Source organism: Sander vitreus, chromosome 3 (assembly GCF_031162955.1).
Source record: "Sander vitreus isolate 19-12246 chromosome 3, sanVit1, whole genome shotgun sequence".
Lineage (NCBI taxonomy): Eukaryota > Metazoa > Chordata > Actinopteri > Perciformes > Percidae > Sander > Sander vitreus.
The window spans coordinates 36645557-36661389 of NC_135857.1; the positions used below are offsets into that span (position 1 = coordinate 36645557).

Genomic DNA, 15833 nt, shown 5'->3' on the forward strand with positions numbered 1-15833 from the left:
CTCTCTCTCTCTCTCTCTCTCTCTCTCTCTCTCTCTCTCTCTCTCTCTCTCTCTCTCTCTCTCTCTCTCCCCCTCTCTCTCTGGACACATTAAAATTACTGATCAAAGCCTAACACTTTAGATAAGCCTTAACGCTGTAATAAAATAAAATGTCACCTGCTGTTATTTGCTGGTTTTACTGTTTTACTTGCTTTTAATGTGCTTTATTGTAAAGTGTCTTTGAGTACTGTTACAAAAGTGATGCTTACTTCATTTTAGTGTTAAACTATTTGCATAAAAGTCTGTGTGCAAACTATTTATGTCACCCATTAGATAATCATGAGAGCCACTGACCCTGTGAAAAGCACTGAATGCCCCTGAGGGCAGAGCGCACGTGGAGGAGACGCCAGGCCTGACCAGAGATAAAGACAGTATCTCTTTTGTAATATTACTCCCTGATTCTTATAAAAAGACACTAGGCCTCATTCACCAATATCTTCCTAAGTTTTCTCTTAAATATGATCTTAAGAAAGTAAGAAAAGTCTACATCGGATTCATGACGTGTTCTTAAACGGCAGAATTGTTCGCACCTGTGTTCTTAGGATTGATGAATCCCACGTCTTCGTAACTGAAAGCGTGTGCCAGTTCCTAATTAGCATAAGAAAACGTGCGCGCAAATTCCCATATAAGGACATGACACTTCCTGTGCACCTCCTGGGAAGCGGGAGACTGCCTTCAAGAGATAATCTTCGGAGTCGCAGATGACTTACATTGCAGTGGTGGAGGAAGTACTGAGTCTCAGTACAAATAAAAGTACAAATAACCAGAGACATATTTACTTTAGTAAAAGTCGAAGATGTTAACTACCACAAACAAGGCCAGCTGGAATTTAAAAGAAGTTCCTATCCTAACCAGCATAAAACGGAAATATGTTGTTAGAATCAGAATGCGGTTGGTTTTATTCATGGATGTATTTTAAGGTTTTATTTTCTTTAACCATGCAAGTATGCAAATAAAGTGTGTGAAGCAGCGAACATGGGGAGGAGATGTGAAGAGGTCCAGCCAAATAAATAAGATATGAACGTGTCTTACGCTACCTGGTGGAGGAGTAAACGACGCTATGGAGAGAAATAGATGGCAACTATGATTTAAAAACGGGAATAATAAAAAACACCTTTACTGGAGGCTGTATTGCCGAGGGTCAGCGGCGCTGCGCCCGGGCTCTGGAGCACCGGAGCCGGCTTGGAAGTCGATGAAGGATCGGCGGTGCCCATATCGATGGCAACCAAACTTCACTAGTGAGACAAACGTGACGGTCAGGAAGACGTTTTGGCAGGGGGGAAAACTGATCAGAAAATGTAACGGAATGTTGTAGAAATGTAGTGGAGTAGAAAGTATAGATAATGCTGCAAAATGTAACAAAGTAAAAACCACTCCATTTTGGCCCTATAAATAGTATAAAGTAACGCAGGATTTAATCAGTTTAATTGCTGATGTAAACTGTAGTCTTAGTGTTTCTTTGCATACTATGATTTTGCTTTTCAACAAATGATCAGAAATAAAAAATGTACTAACTGTGAGTGCCGTTAAACTGACTCTACTTGATGCAAGTAAATGAACTTTTAAATAAACTCCAGTGATTTTGTCCATTCTTTGATACATAATTACTCTAAAGTAAAGTACTTTGAAAAGTGAAAAAATAAAATTATTATTATTGTTAATGCCAGGGGTGGGGAAAAAATGGATACGCCATTGTATGGAGATGTTTTTCGTGGCAATACCATATTGATACACAGAAGCCAGGTATAGATTATTTTTAAATACAAATTGCACTTGAGAATTTAACTTTTGGTTACTAGAATAATAAATGAAAAAAGAAAAATTGAAGTGAGATGAACAAACAAAGAAAATGTATCTTTTAAAGCTAAAACAGAGGATGACAAAGTTTTCTTTTGGGGACATGGTGCCTGTCATAATCTGCATGCCAACTACAGTTGTGTCACTACGATTTCATGACAATTTATAATATTTTGAAGGAAGCGGCAGCAAAAATTTCACAACAGTGGGCCACTGGCAAAACATAAATATGGGTAGTTATTATTGCTTGTACAAATGATCTATGAGTCCATTTTTCAAAGGACTGTCTCGGTCTCGCTTTTTTGTGTATTTGTCGTCTTTAGGATTTGTCTTGGCTCAGAATGGGCCTTTGGGGGGGGAAGACATATTAAGAGTGGGGGACAGAGGGTTGTCAAGAAACATTGAGCATCTAACACTTTATTTCTTGCATACATTTGTATGCACCAAATAAATGGGGGAAACGACAAAATTCAGGAGGGGGGCTTTTACATCCGATTCTGGGCCGGACCAGAGTATACTTGACCCCAAAGTCCAATTGGTCCAACGGTGGGCTGCTGCTGCAAAATGTTTTTAACAGAAACAAATTCAACCCAAACGCTCTTTGGTGACGTGGTTGATTACGTTACTGTTGATCATCTGTCCATCATCGTATAAAGCCCACCCTGACAATTTGATTGGTCCGAACAGATCTTGTTCGAGCATAGTTGCTCCACCACGGATCAAGTCCAGACCGAACTTCCCATCCTCGAATGTTGTGGGCGGGGCTAAGTTCGGCTGGCATCCAGGCTAATGATTACCCAGACTACGATGGAATTTTAACCCTCTTCTTAGCTCAACAGCATGTGTTTACAGCAGGGTGGCTAACATCAACAACGGAAGCTACAGTTACCCGCAAACCATCAGGTTTATCTCAACTACGGATCTGATTGTAGCCCAAAATACAAAAAATTTCCACGCCTATTACAATAGATGTCCTAGGACAATAACAACACTAACCATAACCAGAGTACACTTGACCCCAAAGTCCATTTAGTTGAAGAGCACACTGCATACTGTACCGTTGATTTAGTAGCCTCTCTCTCTCTCTCTCTCTCTCTCTCTCTCTCTCTCTCTCCCTTGTTATGTCTGGTTTTACTTCCTGCCTTGTGTTTTCCCATGTTTTTGATTGTCTGCCCCGCCCTGATGTGTTTCACCTTTTCCTGAGCCCTCGTGTCACCTGTCCCTTGTTTCGACCTCGTTACCTTGTGTATTTAGTCTCTGTGCTGTCTTTGTCTCATGTGGGTTCATTGTCTTCCCTTCCTGGTTGGTTTTCCCCTGTCATGTCTTCTGGTTTATCTTCGTTTGCAAAAATGTCTCTATGCAGGAAAAACCTGTTTCATTATTATTGCTTTGCTCCCGTCATAATTGGTACGGCTACTAGAAGGCGCCGCTTCCTACCAAGAAATGTGAATATAAGTCATAATAACTGCTTGTACAAACAACAGTTGTACAACAAATGTTGTAGATGGATAAATTAATAAATTGTATAGCTGCATAAGTATACAAACAATAAATCTGCAGGAAACAGAAGGGAGCAGAAACAGTGTGAATGTCAGAAAGGATCTGAACCAGAAGGAATGGAAACAACCCTGTACTACCATACAGTTCATTTACAAACAGGCTGACCAGAAAAAGGTACAGAGCTGTAAGGGAAAGCGTGTGTCCTCCGCCCCCCGTGCTGGACCACCACCCCGACCCTGTCTCCTGACAGCAGAGGGGCTGGAAAAACAAGCTGAAATATGTTAGTCAATGGCAGACAGAAATCGTTCACCTGTGGCCATCAACGACACTTTAAAAGAGAAACAAAAACCTGAAGAATAAATAAAAATGTTGTGCATTGTCATGTATCCTGTATTAAATATCATTGCCAAACATAACACTATACCTTTTTGAAACAAAGTTGCAGACCTTTTCTGGCATGTATAGGGTCCCCCCCCCACTGATGCAAGACAGAGCCATCTGCCTTTAATCAATCCGATGGAGCACTCCACCGTGGCCCGTGCACGTACGTGTGCACTGTTGTACCGGCGCGTAGGGGTCCTCTAAAAGAGCCAGATCTGCCATTGCTGATAAGTGATCAACTGATGACTTCTCCTTCTCCTGTTAAACTGATTATATGCTACACCGCAAGGCCACACTGACTCCAAAACTTGCGTACACGAGTTTAAACTTGACGTGAGATTCATATTGATAAATGCCGAGCTTTACGTGAAAATGACGGCACGCCGGTTTTACGCTTGTTTTATGTCATACGTTTGTTTCGTAAATGAGGGCCACGGTGTCTTACATCTCTGCGTCTTTTTTTTCTGCCGCAGGCCCAGATGGTAGCCTATATTTAGCCTAGTATGATTGTGATTTATGTATGCCTATTATAAAGAAACAGTCTATAACTTTTTAGAATTTGTCACATACTGTCGGAAATTTTTTTCTGTTACTTTGTGGCACTTAGGCCTTTTTTTGGCCATTATGCGGTTTATGAACACTTAATCTACTTGAGATTCTACAGAATCGGATGTAAAAGCCCCCCTTCTGAATTTTCTGTTTTCCTTCACACAGATAAAAATTAGTTTCCACCATTTATTTGGTACATACAAATGTATCTGGATGCAAGAAATAGTGTGTCACACAACTTTAGTTGGCATGCACATTATGACAGGCACCATGTCCACAAAGGAAAACCTTTTCATCATATGTTTTATCTTTAAAAGATACATTTTCTTTGTTTATTCATCTCACTTCAATTTTTCTTTTTCTTTTATTATTCTAGTACCCAAAAGTTAAATTCTCAAATGCAATTTGGATTTAAAAATAATCTATACCTGGCTTCTGTGTATCAATTTGGTATTACCACAAACAATATTGCCATGCTATACTGTATCCATTTCCTTGCATTAACAATAATACATTTTATTTATATTGCGCTTTTCAAGGTACTCAAAGATACTTTAAAATAAAGCACATTAAAAGCAAGTAAAACAGTAAAACCAGCAAATAACAGCAGGTGACATTTTATTGTGTTACAGTTTAAGGCTTATCTAAATTGTTAGGCTGTGATAAGTACTTTTAATGTGTCCAGCTCAGTTCAGTTCCAGCTGTGTATGGGTAGGGAGTTCCAGAGGTATGGGGCTGGGATGGTGAAAGGTGAGGTATCATTAGCCAGTCACTTGCCAAAACACCTCCACTGGTAGTAGTACTTAGTTTCTACATCATTTTCCAAATAATGTATCGACAGGGGTCTGTTAAGCATCAGTTAACGTTTTACCAAAGATAAGACTTTTACATAAGCTACGTATTTTAGACATTTGCAGTCCATACATTAAAGGGTTAAAGATCGGTTGGCAGGTCAGGAAGTATAATGACAAAAGATTTCGCAACATCATGGGTACACTGCTCATATCAAACCTGCTCTGTAATATTTCAAAGAAAGAACCAAAAGAAAAGTTGATCAGAGAAGCTAGGTGAGGTGTGCAGGTACTGACAGCTTTCTGTCTGGTCTGTTTAGAACCAGAAAAACACACTTTAAAGATCTTCACGTAGGTGTAAAGGATTAAAATGAGAGGACCAAAGACTACAAGACAAGTGTAAATGAGGCCATAAAGGTTATTGACTCTGGTGTCTGAACAGGCCAGTTTGACAATAGAGTAGTTATCACAGTAAACCTTGTTAATGATGTTTCCACACAGCTGTAAAGGAACACTTAAAGATATTGTGACAGCAACTCCAACAAATGGGTATAACCATGTTAGAGCAATAAGCACACTAACCTTGTTAGCTGTCATACGTGTGTTATATTGCAGAGGATAACAGATAGCAAGATATCTGTCATAAGACATGATAGATAAATTATGAAATTGTATAGTTGCATATGTATACACACAATAAATCTGCAGGAAACAGAAGGGAGCAGAAACAGTGTGAATGTCAGAGAGGATCTGAACCAGAAGGAATGGAAACAACCCTGTACTACCATGCAGTTCATTTACAAACAGGCTGACCAGAAAAAGGTACATAGGTTCATGTAAGCTTCTGTTCATACAGATAACCACAATCAGCAAAAGATTGGCACAAATTATTACAGCATAAAAACACATAATAATCAGAAAAAATAAGTATTTAAAGAGCCCAATATCAAAGTATGCACCAAAAGTGAAATATGAAACCTGTGTAGAGTTTATCATAATTAGAGTTTGGTTCACAACACAACCTTTCAATTCTGCACAGGATGAACAGTTGACAATGTTACATTTTGTAGGAGGTTAGCAGAAATCAAACTAGTTTAAATGTTAAATGTACGCTTATCCTGGACTCACTGTATTAACACACAAGCAGTATTCAGCCTGAAGACAGTAAATACATTAATTATTACAATAACATAGATTCTCCAAACTTACCATTTACCTTATTTAACAGTTAATGAGATTGCATGACTATTTACATTCATGAGCTGTGTAGCAGTCATGCTGTGACTGCTTTGCAACTGAGATGAAACTCTGCGTCTGCTTCCTTTAAACTCTGTCTGGCGCAGACTAAACAGACCAAACAGACCAAACTAAACTTGATTCGGCGGGGGGCTGAGAGCTCTGTGCCAGACAGCAGCTGCTCCTCCTCCATCCAGGAGCAGAGCTTCACCTCGCTGCGCCAACGGTCCCCGGGGCAGTAAAGTCACCGGAAGAGTTCGGTACAGAATGACTCTGGACTAGGGTTGGGTATCGTTTGTATTTTTACAATACTTTTAAAACCATTCCGATTTCTAAACTGATTCTTGAAAAACTGAAAAATGACGTCAAAGAAAGGCTTTTACATCCATTTTAGTGAGCCCAGAGGGAAAATATGGCATTTTAAAAGTAGCATAAATTTACGGTAGCTAGCCAACAGTAGACTACAGAGAAAGTGTGATATTTTTACGTCAGTTTCAGTCGACACATTAAGTGGAACACATTCCATATTGGAAACCGGGTTTCGCTACCCAACCCTACTCCGGACGGTAAAACTTAGATCCCATTAGCCCTTGCTTCACAGCGGAGCGTTCAGGTCCAGTCAAAACAATGCAGTGCTGGCTTATCAGCGCCAGACGCATGTCTAAAATATAGCAGCTGTGGATGAGAGTAGAGTTGGAACTCAAAGACTTTTTTGCGCTGGTGATTAAATGTTGACGCTGGCTAAAACCTCTTTGGGGGGCGCCAAAAATGTCTCTATGCAGGAAAACCCCTTTTCATTATTATTGCTTAGCTCCCCTCATAATTGGTACGGCCACTAGAAGGCGCCGCTGCCTACCAAGAAATGTGAATTTTTCGAGGAGAACATGTTTTAATGGTCGTATTTCTTCATTTGTCTTTTTACGTGTATTTGTCATCTATTCTGAATCACATTGTATTGCAGCTTCTTGTATAAAATCTTCTATATTCAGTATAAACAATATTACTTCAATTATTAAATACTATTATTAATATGGAAAAATGACTTTAATGATTTCTTCGGTATCATAAATAGCCATACATTTTCTGTTGATTGACTATTGGATTAACAACTACAGTCATGTGAAATGGGAAAGAATCAATTCTTGTTTGCTTATATTTTGTATTACTGACCAATGTTGTTTTTTAATATGGTCAGAGTAGACGTTCAGACGTCAGTTAGATGTGTCCCGTGGTAATGAGGCCAGACTGCTGATGATCACATCCTCTGACTTGAAGAGTTTAAAGGAAGCAGACAGAGTTTCATCTCAGTTGCAAAGCAGTCACAGCATGACTGCTACACAGCTCATGAATGTAAATAGTCATGCAATCTCATTAACTGTTAAATAAGGTAAATGGTAAGTTTGGAGAATCTATGTTATTGTAATAATTAATGTATTTACTGTCTTCAGGCTGAATACTGCTTGTGTGTTAATACAGTGAGTCCAGGATAAGGGTACATTTAACATTTAAACTAGTTTGATTTCTGCTAACCTCCTACAAAATGTAACGATGTCAACTGTTCATCCTGTGCAGAATTGAAAGGTTGTGTTGTGAACCGAACAAATGATCATGAAAAACTCTACACAGGTTTCATATTTCACTTTTGGTGCATACTTTGATATTGGGCTCTTTAAATACTTATTTTTTCCTATCATTATGTGTTTTTATGCTGTAATAATTTCTACCAATCTATTGCTGATTGTGGTTATCTGTAAGAACAGAAGCTTACATGAACCTATGTACCTTTTTCTGGTCAGCCTGTTTGTAAATGAACTGCATGGTAGTACAGGGTTGTTTCCATTCCTTCTGGTTCAGATCCTCTCTGACATTCACACTGTTTCTGCTCCCTTCTGTTTCCTGCAGATTTATCTGTGTGTATACTTATGCAAATATACAATTTATTAATTTATCCATCATGTCTTATGACAGATATCTTGCTATCTGTTATCCTCTGCAATATAACACAAGTATGACATCCACCAAGGTTACCATGCTTATTACTCTATCATGGTTATACCCATTTGTTGGAGTTGCTGTCACAATATCTTTGAGTGTTCCTTTACAGCTGTGTGGGAACATCATTAACAAGGTTTACTGTGATAACTACTCTATTGTCAAACTGGCCTGCTCTGACACCAGAGTCAATAACATTTATGGACTCATTTACACTTGTCTTATAGTCTTTGGTCCTCTCATTTTAATCCTTTACACTTACATGAAGATCCTTAAAGTGTGTTTTTCTGGTTCTAAACAGACCAGACAGAAAGCTGTCAGTACCTGCACACCTCACCTCGCTTCTCTGATCAACTTTTTCTTTTGGTTCTTTCTTTGAAATATTACAGAGCAGGTTTGATATGAGCAGTGTACCCATGATGTTGCGCATTTTTTTGTCATTATACTTCCTGACCTGCCAACCGATCTTCAACCCTTTAATGTATGGTCTGCAAATGAGTAAAATACGTAGCTTATGTAAAAGTCTTATCTTTGGTCAAATGTAAACTAAAGTTAAAGAGCATCTTGTTGGTTGGTGAACCCCATAAATAAATTTGTAGAAAAATTATTTAGAACTAAAACCAACAGTCTTCTGTGAAAAATTTAGTTGTGAGAACCAGTGGAGAAATGGGCAGGTGTTTTGGCGAGTGACCTCATAACTCTGGATTCCCTACCCCAGTCCCTCCAGGATTTCACGATGTCGCGATCGCGCCAATTCACGCAAATTCAACCAATCACCCCGAATTTGATGTGACTCGCAATTTTGACCAATCACCGCAACTTTTCCGCACATTTGACCAATAACCTGAAATTTCCCGCGACTTCAACCAATCACAGCAGTCCCACGTGCACTCTGAGAGCCAATGACCAAGCGGGAGTGAGAATGGGTTGATCATTTCCTTGTTTTTGATATGAAGACGAGACGTGTGTGACTCATTTACCAACAAAACGTACAGCGAAAGACCGTGCAAAACATTTCAGACCGTCCGATACATTTTAACATCAATGTAGACTTTAACGATTTAAAAGTCGCTGAAGTTGCTGCCGTTTCCATCCTGGCTGTCGGCTCTCTGCAGCGGGTGGGGCTACTGCTCCGTACCCCCCACGACTGACGCTTGCACACACACAAACACACACACACAGACACACACGGTGGATGCAGGAGAAAAAGGAGATGAGACGACACAATGACCTAAAGTCATGTTGAGGACAGCTACGCTCGTGCAATAAGTTAAAGTCAGTACTTTATCAAACCGTATGAATGTGTGTCCCAGCCCAGGCCAGGATAGGAAAATAACTAACAAGCCACTGACAGATATGTTCATATTTGATTCATTCAATAAATTATAATTTTTTGTCTTAAATCCACCAGCCATTTTCATATTATACCAACATTTACAGCATCCTGAACCTTTTTGGTAAGGTTACTAGGAAAACTCAGCCCAGAGTAGTTTTATTCTCCCCAAAAGAAGTTTCCTTTTTATTTTGAAAGAACTATACAAAAAAAAAAAAATCGCAACTTTTTTGCAACTTTCACTGTCTCTCGCAACTTCATTGCAACAAACAGACAAAGACATCGCTACTTTTATCGCAATTTTTTACAAAAGCTCCCGCGAAATCAGGCATTTTGGGCCGCAACAATCTCAAAAAAAGGCCGTGAAATCCTGGAGGGACTGCCTACCCATACACATCTGTAACTGAACTGACCTGGACACATGCTAATCACGTATCAAAGCCTAACACTTTAGATAAGCCTTAACCCTGTAATAAAATAAAATGTCACCTGCTGTTATTTGCTGGTTTTTCTGAATTACTTGCTTTTAATGTGCTTTATTGTAAAGTGTCTTTGAGTAACTTGGAAAGCGCTATATAAATAAAATGTATTATTATTATTATTATTATTATTATTATTATTATTATTATTATTATTATAATTATTAATATTACTATTAATGCTAGGGGTTGGGGGGGAATCAATACAGCATTGTATATTCTCTGTGGCATATCTATATTGATGCACTGAAGCCAAGTATTGTTTTTTTTATACTAATTGCACATATTATTGAAACTTTTGGGTAATATAATAATAAAACATGTGGGGGTGTCATAATTGTGATGTTCTGTTTCCTGTTTTATTTTGAAGTCTGTCTTGTCTCCCTTGTCCTATCTTGTTTACTTCCTGTCTTTTGTTTTCCCTCCTGTTTTATTGTTCTGCCCTGATTTGTTTCACCTGTTGTGTCACCTGTTTCTTGTTAGTCCTTGTTAACCTGTGTATTTAGTATCTGTGTTGTCTTTGTCTTGTGTGGCAGCATTACGTTTCTGTTGCTGTTCATTCTGTTGCTGTGTGTTCTGTGAGTGTGTTCTGTGAGTGTGTTCTGTGAGTGTGTTCGTGTCTGGAGTCTACCTTTCGTCTCTGAGTTCCAGTTTTTGAGATCCTGTTCTGTTTGTTCTGGAATTAGTTTTTGTCTGTTGCTTTCTGGACACTTTTGATATGTACTTCAGTTTTGTTTAATAAATCATCTAAACTGCATTTGGGTCCAAGCCATTCCTGACAAACCATGACAGAATGCTCCCACCAAACATGGACCCAGCAGAGATGATTTCTGATGAACTTCATGACCTTATATGTGAACTTATGGAACTCAAAGCCTGGTGGAGGAAGGCTAATGATGATTGCCAGAAGGAGGCAATTTTGGCATTGGCTCGTAAGAAGGTTTTGGAAAAACCTTGGTTAAAGGACTCCATTCCTAACTGGGTTACAAGCTTAATTTTTGCTCCAGCTCCTCCACTTACTAAAGGATTGTGTTCAGTCAAACCTGTTAACTCCACCAATGCTTCACTCAGTCACGTACCAGCTCCTCATCAGATTCCAAGCCAGCTAGCACCCACTAGCCTGCCTGCTTCTAGGCCTGCTAGCATTGTAGCTACAGGTTCTCTGTTTTTGACCCCGCCTACCCCTTTGCCCGCTTCTCCCAGTCAGGAAGTTTCTCCACCTGGAGGAAAGCCAGAGACTTATATGACTTTGTTCCAGTACCTAGCTAAATGTGCTAGACGGACTGAGGAGGCCGAAGCAGTTAGATTACTAGCTGGTGATCTACGGTCCAGTTCACCTTCATGCAGCTCCCCTGAGCAGTCCTTTGAAGGGACCCGTCTGGCCATATTTTCTGGGAACCATGGAGGCCGCAAGAGAGGACGTGGTTGACATGGTCCCCGACGCCATGCACTGGTTCAACCGCTCTCCAGTGGACCGGAGCCCGGGTTGTCCAGTGGACCAGAGCCCGGGTTGTCCAGTGGACCGAAGCACGTGTTGTCCAGCAGAACTGAGCACGTGTTGTCCAGCGGTCCCAAGGGGTGCGGCAGTTCCGGGCCGAGCAGCGGTCCAGAACGTCCAGCCGTCCAGAGTCTGATGACAGCTCTTCAAGAGTCTTCCAGTTGTCCAGAGTCTTCGATGATCACTCTTCCAGAGCCCCAGCGCGGACCAGAGTTCCAGAGCCCCAGCGCGGACCAGAGTCTACGCTGACCATTCTCCCAGAGTCTTGGCTGACCGGGGCCCCAGCGACTTTGTCGGTCTCCAACACCCCAGTGACGTTGCCGGGTTGCGGCGTCCCTGAGACTGTCCCTGAGATTGCCCCAGTGACTATGCCCTTTCCCGGTACCCCTGAGACTTTGCCCGTCTCCAGCGTCCCAGAGACTTTGCTTTTGTCGGCGGTCCAGCCGACTCCTGCCCCTCATGTTTTGTCGGCGGTCAGGCCGACTTCTGCTCCAGTTACCCTGTCGGTGGAGTTGCCGACTTCTGATCCTGTTGCCTTGTTAGCTGTTCCTGATCCTGTTGCCTTGTTGGCGGATCCGCCTACTTCTGTTCCTGTTACCTTGTTGGCAGACACTCGTCGCCTGTCTCCAGCGCTGCTGACTCGTCGCCTGTCTCCAGCGCTGCTGACCCGTCGCCTGTCTCCAGCGCTGCTGACCCGTCGCCTGCCCGGCCCACAGAGGGGTTTAGTCTTCGCTGGCCCACCAGGTCTCCCGATGGATTCAGCCTTAGCCGTCCTGCTTGTCCGCCTGAGGGATGCTGCCTCGCGGACGGCCTCCAGAGGGGTTTCTCCTTCGCCGCCGGCCTCCAGAGGGATATCACCTTCGCCGCCGGCCTCCAGAGGGATATCGCCTTCGCCGCCGGCCTCCAGAGGGATATCACCTTCGCCGCCAACCTCCAGAGGGATATCGGCTTCGCCACCGGTCTTCTGATGGGTTCTGTCCTTGCCGCCGGCTTTCAGAAGGATTCTGTCTTCGCTGCCATTCTTCAGAAGGGTTCTGCCTTCGCCGCCAGCCGCCTGAAGGGTTCTGCCTTCGCCGCCGGCCGCCAGAGGGACACCGCTTTCGCCACTGACCGCCAGAGGGGTCCCATCTGTGCTGTGCCTCTCTGTTCCCTGTCCCGAGTGGTCCCTCTGCTTCCCCTAGTGGCCCTCTGTTTCCCCCAGGCCGCTCCGGTCCTCGGTTTCTCCCAGGCCTCTTTGCCCACTAGTTTCCCGTGCCCTAGTGCCTAGCGGCTCTGTCTCCAGTTCCTGAGTGCCCATGGTCCCCAGTTCCCACTATCCTCTGTTCCCTAGCCCCGTTTTACTTTTTTGTTCCTCCGTTTTTTGAGATCCTGTTCTGGAATTAGTTTTTGCCTGTTGCTTTCTGGACACTTTTGGTATGTACTTTAATAAATAAACTGCATTTGGGTCCAAGCCATTCCTGACAAACCATGACAGGGGGACATTGTAGCTGTCATATAATGTGCCAACTACAGTGCTCTCTCTAGCTCAGCTCAACAGATTTGTGTCACTACGATTTCATGATATTTTTTGATAACATTTTGAGGGAAGCGGCAGCAATAATTTTCATAGGGTAGGCTGCTGCTGCAAAACTTAAATATGTGTCGTAATTACTGCTTATACAAATTATCTATGGGTAAGTTTTTTTTTTTCGGAGGACAGTCTCAGTTTTAGGGTTCTATTTCCTCTGTCTTTTTATTTTAATATTTGTCATATTCAGGATTTTGTTAGCTCAGAATGGGCCTGTGGGGGGATCACACATTAAGCAGGGGGTCTGGTGGTCCTACCCAAAGAAATTTGAAACGGCTTACACTTTCAATATGTGAATTAGGAGAAGGTGAGAACGAATCACATTTTCTTCTGTACTTTCCATATTATGACGAGTTAAGAACACCGATCTTACATGAAATGTCTGTCCAAAATCCTGAAATGTTCTGGTGCACGAATGAGGACCAATTGGAGTGGTTGTTTAAATTGAATATATATATATATATATATATATATATATATATATATATATATATATATATGGCATGGGGTACTTTCCATAAGATCATCTCTCAATGCAAATCAAACCAGCTATTAGGCTAACTGAAATAAAACCATGTTAATCTCTAGGTATGGTGAAGGGTATGTGATGATGGGGGGCTATTTTAATTCCAAAGGCCAAAGGGAACTTTATCATGATCATAGTGTCCTGGATCCATGAAATAACTGGCCTTTTAAAAATAATAATCTGCCTGCCTCTATGGGAATTTAACATAGGGGTGTATTTACTTATGCCCCCTGTATTTTAAGGAAGAACATTTATTTATTTATGATACATTATTCATTCACATACAAAATTGGTGTCCTTAAAGGTTGGATTTTTCCTCATTTTTTTTAATTAAGGCATTAAGATCAATTTCCAAAACATGATTTTTTTATTCCTCTTTTTAGTCAACTTTAGCATGGGTGTCATAATTTTTTTTCACATGACTGTAAGTTGGCGCCTTTTGTTTCTAATGCTTAGCAAAAAAGACTAGAAGGTTTATTTGTTTAGGGTATGTGGTTACTTTGGCATCAAGTCCTCAGTAATGGTGTCTTGTAAGACTGTGGGCTGGGCATGTTTTATTGTATGCATGACACAATAAAGAAATATTCATATTCATTCATATAACAAAGTATTGCTATATATTTTGATCTCTTTGAGTCTTCCTTTACAGCTGTGTGGTGTAGAAATATTTCTATAATCTAGATTGTTGCAGATTGTTATTTTCAGTATTAAAGTTGTATTCCCTGTATAATGTATAGACTAGGGACACACAGAGTGATAGTTAGATAATGTTTTGATTACCTTATAGTTCAGGAATGTATTTTTCTGTACCAGGCGGAGAGGTGGAACGCAGGTGGTAGCCCTTGGGTCTGTCTGTGTATGTGTGAGAGCTGGAAGATCTGCCCAGAGACAGGAGAGGGAGATCTCTTCATGGAAGATGATAAAACATTAGGGAAATGGTTAGGGGGGGTTCATGATTTGACAGACTTTGCTGACTTGAACTCAGTATACTGGTGTCTGAAGTTAGGGAAACTTAGTGTCATTTTGTGAATCCACACGTGTGTTGTGATTTAAATGCTGGACTTCAAGTAAACTTGCTTAACTGAACTCTTCGTCTCAGATTGATCCTTGTGTCCTGGTAAACTTAAGTACGATGTAAGAAGGCGTGGGAATTAATAAATTGGAGTCAGATTTGACAGGCCTTAAACATAATTCCCTTCAGTGGCAATGTCATTAACAAAGTGTACTGTGACAATTACTCCATCATTAAACTGGCATGCTCCACGCAACACCATTGTAAATAACGTCTATGGAATTGTTTATACTTTTACAACAGTTATTCTTATACTTTTAATATTTACACTTACATACAACATGTGTATCATGATCCTTCTTTTGTTTTCCAACACAATTTCAATTGAAACAGGATGTTGTAATGATTATATTTTTCAACTCCTTGAAGCCCTATGCAGGTGTGTTGCACACGTGAAGCAGGAAACAGGAAGTAGGAAATAGGTAGTTTTTAAAAGCCTCCGATCCTCATGCTTCTCTGTTTGCAATCAATGCACCAGTACCAGAAGCAATCACTTTCAATCTTTGGTTGTAATGCTTAGAAAAGCAATGGCTGTAAGTGAACCTTTTTTTACAATGTATAGCAGCCTGAACTGAAGGGTATTTGTGGCAGGTGATGCTTAACTAGCCTGGCTCCGCCCTCCTACTTACTTCTGCTCAATTTTCATTTTCCTTCAGTACTCCGTCTGGGTTTGCGGTATAGTCTTGGGTTTTCTACGGTCAAATATTTGTAGGTCCAATCAGCGAAAACAGAGGGAGTGGCTGAGAACGATGACGTTGAGGACGTGCACTAGAAAGACGTGAGCGAAGCCATTCGGTCCGTTGTGGCAACACTGCCTAATATCCAGAAGTTAAAGCCCGAGCCAGAACAATCTTTGCTGAGTTGTGTTGGTGGCCGTGATGTTGTGGCCCTCCTCCCCACGGGGTTCGGGAACAGTTTGATTTTCCAGCTCGCTCCGTTAGTGGTGAAGGAGTTGGCTAAGGCTAATGCTAGCGATGCTAATGCTAAATATAAGCCGATAGTTGTTGTCGGTCTCCCCTCTTGTTGCACATGCGCGTGACATACGTCACGACCAAACGTTAGCGATTGGTTAT

General features: G+C 41.3%; 1 protein-coding gene and 1 pseudogene across 1 annotated transcript; one reads left to right on the forward strand and one right to left on the reverse strand.

Annotated features, from left to right (window-relative positions):
- Window positions 1-5114: 5114 nt before the first annotated feature.
- LOC144515940 (olfactory receptor 11A1-like) lies at window positions 5115-6053 on the reverse strand. Its single transcript, XM_078247138.1, has one exon. It carries the CDS (start codon window positions 6051-6053, stop codon window positions 5115-5117), a length of 939 nt encoding a protein of 312 aa, XP_078103264.1.
- Window positions 6054-7901: 1848 nt separating this feature from the next.
- On the forward strand, window positions 7902-8830 carry LOC144515941 (olfactory receptor 2A12-like; annotated as a pseudogene).
- Window positions 8831-15833: the final 7003 nt, after the last annotated feature.